General features: G+C 45.5%; 1 protein-coding gene across 1 annotated transcript; it reads right to left on the bottom strand.

Moving 5' to 3' along the window:
* Positions 1-1,257: 1,257 nt before the first annotated feature.
* On the bottom strand, positions 1,258-10,609 carry LOC120054384 (E3 ubiquitin ligase TRAF3IP2-like). Its single transcript, XM_039001796.1, has 4 exons — positions 10,547-10,609; positions 7,437-7,553; positions 4,419-4,493; positions 1,258-2,067 (listed from the first exon to the last, which is right to left on the bottom strand). The coding sequence occupies exons 1-4, from the start codon at positions 10,607-10,609 to the stop codon at positions 1,921-1,923; spliced, it is 402 nt and encodes a 133-aa protein (XP_038857724.1). The 3' UTR covers positions 1,258-1,920.
* Between the last annotated feature and the right edge of the window lie 698 nt (positions 10,610-11,307).

Consider the following 11,307-nt stretch of genomic DNA (forward strand, 5'->3'; position numbering starts at 1 on the left):
AATTGACATAATTTGAGTCAATTGGAGGTTTACCTGTGGATGTATTTCAAGGCCTACCTTCAAACTCAGTGTCTCTTTGCTTGACATCATGGGAAAATCAAAAGATATCAGCCAAGACCTCAGAAAAAAGATTGTAGACCTCCACAAGTCTGGTTCATCCTTGGGAGCAATTTCCAAACGCCTGAAGGTACCACATTTATCTGTACAAGCAATAGTACGCAAGTATAAACACCATGGGACCACGCAGCCGTCATACCGCTCAGGAAGGAGACGCGTTCTGTCTCCTAGTGATGAACGTACTTCGGTGTGAAAAGTGCAAATCAATCCCAGAACAACAGCAAAGGACCTTGTGAAGATGCTGGAGGAAAGAGGTACAAAAGTATCTATATCCACAGTAAAACGAGTTCTATATCGACACAACCTGAAAGGACGCTCAGCAAGGAAGAAGCCACTGCTCCAAAACCGCCATTAAAAAGCCAGACTACGGTTTGCAACTGCACACGGGGACAAAGATCATACTATTTGGAGAAATGTCCTCTGGTCTGATGAAACAAAAATAGAACTGTTTGGCCATAATGACCATCGTTATGTTTGGAGGAAAAAGGGGGAGGCTTGCAAGCCGAAGAACACCTTCCCAACCGTGAAGCACGGGGGTGGCAACATCATGTTGTGGGGGTGCTTTGCTGCAGGAGGGTCTGGTGCACCTCACAAAATAGATGGCATCATGAGGCAGGAAAATTATGTGGATATATTGAAGCAACATCTCAAGACATCAGTCAGGAAGTTAAAGCTTGGTCACAAATGGGTCTTCCAAATGGACAATGACCCCAAGCATACTTCCAAAATTGTGGCAAAATGGCTTAAGGACAACAAAGTCAAGGTATTGGAGTGGCCTTCACAAAGCCCTGACCTCAATCTTATAGAAAATCTGTGGGCAGAACTGAAAAAGCGTGTGCGAGTAAGGAGGCCTACAAACCTGACTCAGTTACACCAGCTCTGCCAGGAGGAATGGGCCAAAATTCACCCAATTTATTGTGGGAAGCTTGTGGAAGGCTACCCGAAACGTTTTACCCAAGTTAAACAATTTAAAGGCAATGCTACCAAATACTAATTGAGTGTATGTAAACTTCTGACCCACTGGGAATGTGATTAAAGAAATGAAAGCTGAAATAAATCACTCTACTATTATTCTGACATTTCACATTCTTAAAATAAAGTGATCCTAACTGACCTAACACACGGAATGTTTATGAGGATTTAATGTCAGGAATTGTGAAAAACGGAGTTTAAATGTATTTGGCTAAGGTGTATGTAAACTTCCAACATCAACTGTAGGTTATCACACTGTGTTCCAGGACTACAGTCAGTTCACAGAACAGTTAAAACACATCCAGCTGAACATGCAGAGACAGTCACAAGCTGCCGTGACTGAAGCAGAGAGGATTGAGGTCTGTGCCTCATATGTTCAGTCCTTCTGTGTGTTCTAGGACTGTAGATCAACACAGCAGATAAAACAGTTGTTTACAACAAATCATAGAAGATCCGTCTCCGGTTGGATCCTATAAAGATCCAGGTAAAGTATTTCACTGGTCCCAGATCAGCAACAGGTTCTAATCTGGAGGGTGAGGATGTCTTCAGAGCAGAGGTCCATTCTGACTGTTAGGTCACTGCCAAACAGAGATTTTGTGTCTGAAAATTACAGATTGACTGAAGGACCACAGAGATGGTCTCAAAGAACATCCACAACTTGTCTGTCTTTTTATGGATGCAACTTGTCCGAAAATAGTTGACTTGAGTTTAATTTACGACAGACAAAAACAGACATTATGATTGAATCCATATTTATGGGTCTTTGTGTGGCTGAAGCCTTATGGTTTAAATCTGCTGTCTGTCCTCCAGTCCAGTAGGGACGCTGTGCTGTTAGATGGGGATAGAGACGATGGTCGGTAGCTTCCCGATAGGAGGAGGGTTGTATTTCTCTATTCTCATCAGTCGACGTAGGACGTCATCTCTGTCCCTAGGCCAGCTGTAGACATGAGTGTTCTGGAGCCACGTCGGGACGTGATACTGAGGGAGAGAGAGAGGAGTGAGCTTCACAAGAAACACAGATAGATGAGACAGAATATGATGAACGTGTATTTTATTGACGTCACTAAGTCATCTGACTGACATCTGACTGACCAATAAACGCGACTTTGAAAAACCCATCTCAACACTTGATCTCACCTACTCGGCACACTTGCCTCCCATTGGAAACGGCAGGATGTGGTCTATCTTAGTAGAACATCTTTGACACAACTGTAGTACAAGTATGGGTCCCCCAATATGGTGACTGGAGTATGGGTACCTGTAGCCCAATATGGTGACTGGAGTATGGGTACCTGTAGCCCAATATGGTGACTGGGGTATGAGTAGCTACAGCCCAATATGGTGACTGGAGTATGAGTAGCTGCAGCCCAATATGGTGACTGGAGTATGGGTAGCTGCAGGCCAATATGGTGACTGGAGTATGGGTAGCTGTCCCCCAATATGGTGACTGGAGTATGGGTAGCTGTAGGCCAATATGGTGACTGGAGTATGGGTACCTGTAGCCCAATATGGTGACTGGAGTATGGGTAGCTGTAGGCCAATATGGTGACTGGAGTATGGGTAGCTGCAGCCCAGTATGGTGACTGGAGTATGGGTAGCTGCAGGCCAATATGGTGACTGGAGTATGGGTAGCTGTAGCCCAATATGGTGACTGGAGTATGGGTAGCTGTCCCCCAATATGGTGACTGGAGTATGGGTAGCTGTAGCCCAATATGGTGACTGGAGCATGGGTAGCTGTAGCCCAATATGGTGACTGGAGTATGGGTAGCTACAGCCCAATATGGTGACTGGAGTATGGGTAGCTACAGCCCAGTATGGTGACTGGAGTAAGGGTAGCTGTAGGCCAATATGGTGACTGGAGCATGGGTAGCTGTAGCCCAATATGGTGACTGGAGTATGGGTACCTGTAGCCCAATATGGTGACTGGAGTATGGGTAGCTACAGCCCAGTATGGTGACTGGAGTAAGGGTAGCTGTAGGCCAATATGGTGACTGGAGTATGGGTAGCTGTCCCCCAATATGGTGACTGGAGTATGGGTACCTGTAGCCCAATATGGTGACTGGAGTATGGGTAGCTGTAGGCCAATATGGTGACTGGAGTATGGGTAGCTGTAGGCCAATATGGTGACTGGAGTATGGGTAGCTGTCCCCCAATATGGTGACTGGAGTATGGGTACCTGTAGCCCAATATGGTGACTGGAGTATGGGTAGCTACAGCCCAGTATGGTGACTGGAGTATGGGTAGCTGTAGGCCAATATGGTGACTGGAGTATGGGTAGCTACAGCCCAATATGGTGACTGGAGTATGGGTAGCTACAGCCCAATATGGTGACTGGAGTATGGGTAGCTGCAGGCCAATATGGTGACTGGAGTATGGGTAGCTGCAGCCCAATATGGTGACTGGAGTATGGGTAGCTGTAGGCCAATATGGTGACTGGAGTATGGGTAGCTGTAGGCCAATATGGTGACTGGAGTATGGGTAGCTGTAGGCCAATATGGTGACTTGAGTATGGATACCTGTAGGCCAATATGGTGACTGGAGTATAGGCGAATGAGTGTGCCGAAAGGAATGGGTATATGGAAAGCGAATCAGCTAATTGGGCAGATTTGTTGTCACTCAAGACCGTTTTACGTGGCTGTTTGGGATTCACAACGAGTTGATAAGCCGGCGACCAGTGCACCATCAACATGCTCCCTACTGGGCACCTGTATCACGGGCATGTCACCATCAACATGCTCCCTACTGGGCACCTGTATCACGGGCATGTCACCATCAACATGCTCCCTACTGGGCACCTGTATCACGGGCATGTCACCATCAACATGCTCCCTACTGGGCACCTGTATCACGGGCATGTCACCATCAACATGCTCCCTACTGGGCACCTGTATCACGGGCATGTCACCATCAACATGCTCCCTACTGGGCACCTGTATCACGGGCATGTCACCATCAACATGCTCCCTACTGGGCACCTGTATCACGGGCATGTCGCTGGCGCTAGCTAACTTGGCATGATTTTAAAAGTTGACAGCAGTGTAATGTTGTGTTGACTATAAAGCAGCTACAGCAGCAGAGAGACAGAGAGACAGAGAGATGGAGAGAGAGAGACAGAGAGACAGAGCCAGAGAGACAGAGAGCCAGAGAGAGAGAGAGCCAGAGAGAGAGAGAGCCAGAGAGAGAGAGACAGAGCCAGAGAGACAGAGAGACAGAAAGACAGAGACAGAGAGACAGAGAGAGAGACAGAGAGAGAGAGCCAGAGAGATAGAGAGAGAGAGAGACAGAGAGCCAGAGAGAGAGAGACAGAGAGCCAGAAGTATATATTTTACCTTGTTGGCCCCAGGAAACAGGATAGGGATGAACCGGAAGTTCTTACTGCCGTTCTGAATGAACTCATTCTGCAGCTGCAGCACAAACACACAGAACATGTGACCCAGCGTTATGACACGGTCACAACCACATCATAATGACATAACATGTCATAAGCTGTTTTAATGACACTGTCATGGCACATTCACACCTGTTGTGACATATAGTGCGTTATTTTATGGCTGGTTATAACACCTACATGAGAGTGTCAAAAGCCACCAGACCTACCACACAAGGCAAACCATTTAACTACACCAAAATCTACATGTCAACAGTATGTTTGTTATAGAAAAAATAAAATGTAATTGACCATATTAAATTATCATTGTAATTGCGCACACATTGATGCCAGACAGCTATTATGACATGGTTATAACCGTGTCATGTGTTATGACACTTGGTGTCAAGTAAAGAGTTACCAAAATGTTTGAATTCACCTCATTTTAACATCTGTCATTAAAAATAACTAGTTTTCCCATCTCAAGGTAAATAAATTATGACTACAGTAAGTGTCTATTAAGTGTCAAATAAAGTAACAAAGTTGACCGTAACAGGGTGGACCGTAACAGGGTGGACCGTAACAGGGTGGACCGTAACAGGGTGGACCGTAACAGGGTGGACCGTAACAGGGTGGACCGTAACAGGGTGGACCGTAACAGGGTGGACCGTAACAGGGTGGACCGTAACAGGGTGGACCGTAACAGGGTGGACCGTAACAGGGTGGACCGTAACAGGGTGGACCGTAACAGGGTGGACCGTAACAGGGTGGACCGTAACAGGGTGGACCGTAACAGGGTGGACCGTAACAGGGTTGACCGTAACAGGGATGACCGTAACAGGGATGACCGTAACAGGGTGGACCGTAACAGGGTGGACCGTAACAGGGTGGACCGTAACAGGGTGGACCGTAACAGGGTGGACCGTACCAGGGTGGACCGTAACAGGGTTGACCGTAACAGGGATGACCGTAACAGGGATGACCGTAACAGGGTGGACCGTAACAGGGTGGACCGTAACAGGGATGACCGTAACAGGTTTGACCGTAACAGGGTGGACCGTAACAGGGTTGACGATTTCATCTTAAATCAACCATAAATCCCCTTGTGACAGGGGGACAGAGACATTGTAGCCAAAATGCAACAGACTCAGTTTAAAGGTTACGTGAAGGCCTGGGGTGTATTCACTAAGGACCAAACAGAACCAAACAGGGAGGGACCTACCTGAATTTGTCCAATAAAAACGAGTTTCCGTTGCTAAGCTTTTTCTGTTTGGAGTAAACTGTTTTTGCTGCAATATTTTGCAACAATGACCGACTAAAGAATACACCTCTGACCTGTTTGTGTATGTAGACTGTGTTGAGGTCTGACAGTGTTGAGGTACCTGTTTGTGTATGTAGACTGTGTTGAGGTCTGACAGTGTTGAGGTACCTGTTTGTGTATGTAGATTGTGTTGAGGTCTGACAGTGTTGAGGTACCTGTTTGTGTATGTAGACTGTGTTGAGGTCTGACAGTGTTGAGGTACCTGTTTGTGTATGTAGACTGTGTTGAGGTCTGACAGTGTTGAGGTACCTGTTTGTGTATGTAGACTGTGTTGAGGTCTGACAGTGTTGAGGTACCTGTTTGTGTATGTAGACTGTGTTGAGGTCTGACAGTGTTGAGGTACCTGTTTGTGTATGTAGATTGTGTTGAGGTCTGACAGTGTTGAGGTACCTGTTTGTGTATGTAGACTGTGTTGAGGTCTGACAGTGTTGAGGTACCTGTTTGTGTATGTAGACTGTGTTGAGGTCTGACAGTGTTGAGGTACCTGTTTGTGTATGTAGATTGTGTTGAGGTCTGACAGTGTTGAGGTACCTGTTTGTGTATGTAGATTGTGTTGAGGTCTGACAGTGTTGAGGTACCTGTTTGTGTATGTAGACTGTGTTGAGGTCTGACAGTGTTGAGGTACCTGTTTGTGTATGTAGATTGTGTTGAGGTCTGACAGTGTTGAGGTACCTGTTTGTGTATGTAGACTGTGTTGAGGTCTGACAGTGTTGAGGTACCTGTTTGTGTATGTAGACTGTGTTGAGGTCTGACAGTGTTGAGGTACCTGTTTGTGTATGTAGACTGTGTTGAGGTCTGACAGTGTTGAGGTACCTGTTTGTGTATGTAGATTGTGTTGAGGTCTGACAGTGTTGAGGTACCTGTTTGTGTATGTAGACTGTGTTGAGGTCTGACAGTGTTGAGGTACCTGTTTGTGTATGTAGACTGTGTTGAGGTCTGACAGTGTTGAGGTACCTGTTTGTGTATGTAGACTGTGTTGAGGTCTGACAGTGTTGAGGTACCTGTTTGTGTATGTAGACTGTGTTGAGGTCTGACAGTGTTGAGGTACCTGTTTGTGTATGTAGATTGTGTTGAGGTCTGACAGTGTTGAGGTACCTGTTTGTGTATGTAGACTGTGTTGAGGTCTGACAGTGTTGAGGTACCTGTTTGTGTATGTAGACTGTGTTGAGGTCTGACAGTGTTGAGGTACCTGTTTGTGTATGTAGACTGTGTTGAGGTCTGACAGTGTTGAGGTACCTGTTTGTGTATGTAGACTGTGTTGAGGTCTGACAGTGTTGAGGTACCTGTTTGTGTATGTAGATTGTGTTGAGGTCTGACAGTGTTGAGGTACCTGTTTGTGTATGTAGACTGTGTTGAGGTCTGACAGTGTTGAGGTACCTGTTTGTGTATGTAGACTGTGTTGAGGTCTGACAGTGTTGAGGTACCTGTTTGTGTATGTAGACTGTGTTGAGGTCTGACAGTGTTGAGGTACCTGTTTGTGTATGTAGACTGTGTTGAGGTCTGACAGTGTTGAGGTACCTGTTTGTGTATGTAGACTGTGTTGAGGTCTGACAGTGTTGAGGTACCTGTTTGTGTATGTAGACTGTGTTGAGGTCTGACAGTGTTGAGGTACCTGTTTGTGTATGTAGATTGTGTTGAGGTCTGACAGTGTTGAGGTACCTGTTTGTGTATGTAGACTGTGTTGAGGATCCTCTCGTCGTTCTCTAAGCTGACCGGTGATGAGGTCACAGTCTCATGGTACTTTGGACTGATGATGATGATAATGAGGTATTCCTTCTGTAAGGATGAGGCACGGAGGAGTTTAACACCTGTCTGACTGTCTCTTACACTGTGTTACTAACCTGTCTGACTGTCCTTACACTGGCCTGTTACTAACCTGTCTGTCTGACTGTCCCTTACACCGGCCAGTTACTAACCTGTGTCTGTCTGTCTCTTACACTGTGTTACTAACCTGTCTGACTGTCCTTACACTGGCCTGTTACTAACCTGTCTGACTGTCCCTTACACTGGCCTGTTACTAACCTGTCTGTCTGTCTCTTACACCGGCCAGTTACTAACCTGTCTGTCTGACTGCCCCTTACACTGGCCAGTTACTAACCTGTCTCTCTGTCTATCTATGTCTTACACTGGCCTGTTACTAACCTGTCTGTCTGTCTCCTACACTGCCTGTTACTAACTTCACTATTGCCATTGATGGGTTTTGGTCATAGCATAAACTCATGCCATATGTCACCCTATTCCCTACATAGTGCATTATCATCTTTAAATGTTATGTAACCTTTATTAACCTTTAACTAGGCAAGTCAGTAAATAACTCATTCTTATTTACAATGACGGCCTACCCCGGCCAAACCCTAACCCGGACGACCAGGGCCAATTGTGCGCCGCCCTATGGGACTCCCAATCACGGCCGGTTGTGATACAGCCTGGAATCAAACCAGGGTCTGTAGTGTTGCTTCTAGTACTGAGATGCAGTGCCTTAGACCGCTGCGCCACTCAGGAGCCGTATGGGCCCAGGGCACCCTATTCCCTAACCCTATTCCCAACATAGAGCACCCTATTCCCTAACCCTATTCCCTAACCCTAACCCTATTCCCAACATAGAGCACCCTATTCCCTAACCCTATTCCCTAACCCTATTCCCTAACCCTATTCCCTAACCCTATTCCCAACAGAGCACCCTATTCTCTAACCCTATTCCCTAACCCGATTCCCTAACCCTATTCCCAACATAGAGCACCCTATTCCCTAACCCTATTCCCTAACCCTATTCCCAACATAGAGCACCCTATTCCCTAACCCTATTCCCTAACCTTATTCTCTAACCTTATTACCTAACCCTATTCCCAACATAGAGCACCCTATTCCCTAACCCTATTCCCTAACCTTATTCTCTAACCCTATTCCCTAACCCTATTCCCTAACCCTATTCCCTAACCCTATTCTCTAACCCTATTCCCAACAGAGCGCCCTATTCTCTAACCCTATTCCCTAACCTTATTCTCTAACCCTATTCCCTAACCCTATTCTCTAACCCTATTCCCAACAGAGCGCCCTATTCTCTAACCCTATTCCCTAACCTTATTCTCTAACCTTATTCTCTAACCCTATTCCCTAACCTTATTCTCTAACCCTATTCCCTAACCCTATTCCCTAACCTTATTCTCTAACCCTATTCCCTAACCCTATTCCCTAACCTTATTCTCTAACCCTATTCCCTAACCTTATTCTCTAACCCTATTCTCTAACCCTATTCCCTAACCCTATTCCCTAACCCTATTCCCTAACCTTATTCCCTAACCCTATTCCCGCACCCTATTCTCTAACCCTATTCTCTAACCCTATTCCCTAACCTTATTCTCTAACCCTATTCCCTAACCTTATTCCCTAACCCTATTCTCTAACCCTATTTTCTAACCCTATTCCCTAACCCTATTCCCTAACCCTATTTTCTAACCCTATTCCCTAACCCTATTCCCTAACCCTATTCCCTAACCTTATTCCCTAACCCTATTCCCTAACCCTATTCCCTAACCCTATTCCCTAACCTTATTCCCTAACCCTATTCTCTAACCCTATTCCCTAACCCTATTTTCTAACCCTATTCCCTAACCCTATTCCCTAACCCTATTCCCTAACCCTATTCCCTAACCCTATTCCCTAACCCTATTCCCTAACCTTATTCCCTAACCCTATTCCCGCACCCTATTCTCTAACCCTATTCTCTAACCCTATTCCCTAACCTTATTCTCTAACCCTATTCCCTAACCCTATTCCCTAACCCTATTTTCTAACCCTATTCCCTAACCCTATTCCCTAACCCTATTTTCTAACCCTATTCCCTAACCTTATTCCCTAACCCTATTCCCTAACCCTATTTTCTAACCCTATTCCCTAACCTTATTCCCTAACCCTATTCCCTAACCCTATTCCCTAACCTTATTCCCTAACCCTATTCCCGCACCCTATTCTCTAACCCTATTCTCTAACCCTATTCCCTAACCCTATTCCCTAACCTTATTCCCTAACCCTATTCCCTAACCCTATTTTCTAACCCTATTTTCTAACCCTATTCCCTAACCCTATTCTCTAACCCTATTCTCTAACCCTATTCCCTAACCCTATTCCCTAACCCTATTTTCTAACCCTATTCCCTAACCTTATTCCCTAACCCTATTCCCTAACCCTATTCTCTAACCCTATTCCCTAACCCTATTCCCTAACCCTATTCCCTAACCTTATTCTCTAACCCTATTCCCTAACCCTATTCTCTAACCCTATTCTCTAACCCTATTCCCTAACCTTATTCTCTAACCCTATTCCCTAACCTTATTCCCTAACCCTATTCTCTAACCCTATTCCCTAACCCTATTCCCTAACCCTATTCCCTAACCCTATTCCCTAACCCTATTCCCAACATAGAGCACCCTATTCCCTAACCTTATTCCCTAACCCTATTCCCTAACCTTATTCTCTAACCCTATTCCCTAACCCTATTCCCTAACCTTATTCTCTAACCCTATTCCCTAACCCTATTCTCTAACCCTATTCCCTAACCTTATTCTCTAACCCTATTCCCTAACCCTATTCCCTAACCCTATTCCCTAACCCTATTCCCAACATAGAGCAATACCTTTGACCAGAGCCTTATAATGTTGAACTTTAGAATCGTCCTTTAATGTACCAGCCGTGAACAGGAACGTGGAGCCCAACTATCATGAAGTTAACAAGAAGAGATGGTGAGATGGAATGACAGATGGGTCCTTTACCTCGCTGAGGTACCGCTCCATGAAGTCGATCTTACTGATGCTCCGGAACTGCTGCTCAAACATATCGATCTGAAACACCACAAGAGGATATACAGCTGACTAGTGGGGTGTAGTATTTCAGAGAGCAGGATTACTACGGCAGGTAGCCGAGAGTTGGGCCAGTAGCCGAAAGGTCGATGGTTCGAATCCCCGAGCTAACTAGGATAAAACAATCTGTCCATGAGCTCTTGAGCAAGGTACTCAAACCCAATTGCTCCTTGGATAAGAGATTTACATTTTTAAAACCTTTTTTTTCCAGACTTCATTTTAGGAAAATCTTAGGTGTTTGTTGTGCAAAGCTGTCATCAAGGCAAAGGCTACTTTGAAGAATCTCAAATATATTCCAATATATTTTTTTATTTTTATTTTTTATTTTTTTAAATTCTCCCCAATTTTGTGGTATCCAATTGGTAGTTACAGTCTTGTCCCATCGCTGCATCTCCTGTACGGACTCGGCGAAGGTCGAGAGCTGAAACCCAACCCAGCCAAGAGGCACTGCTTCTTGAAACAACGCCCGCTTAACCCGGAAGCCAGCCGCACCAATGTGTCGGAGGAAACACGGCCGGCTGCGACAGAGCCTGGATTCGAACCAGGATCTCTAGTGGTACAGCTAGCACTGCGATGCAGTGCCTTAGACCACTGTGCCAGTCTGGAGGCTATTTTGATTTGTTTAACACTTTTTTGGTTACTACATGATTCCATAGCTGTTATTTCACAGTTTT

This window comes from Salvelinus namaycush, chromosome 10 (assembly GCF_016432855.1).
Source record: "Salvelinus namaycush isolate Seneca chromosome 10, SaNama_1.0, whole genome shotgun sequence".
Lineage (NCBI taxonomy): Eukaryota > Metazoa > Chordata > Actinopteri > Salmoniformes > Salmonidae > Salvelinus > Salvelinus namaycush.

What these genes read in the sequence shown, in the direction of transcription:
- LOC120054384 (XM_039001796.1), bottom strand. Translation starts at nt 10,609, where the DNA reads ATGTTTGAGCAGCAGTTCCGGAGCATCAGTAAGATCGACTTCATGGAG. An exon ending in CAGTCTACATACACAAACAG is followed by an intron (nt 4,494 to 7,436) that starts GTACCTCAACAC and finishes TTTGTGCTGCAG; the next exon opens with CTGCAGAATGAGTTCATTCA. An exon ending in TGTTTCCTGGGGCCAACAAG is followed by an intron (nt 2,068 to 4,418) that starts GTAAAATATATA and finishes TCTCTCCCTCAG; the next exon opens with TATCACGTCCCGACGTGGCT.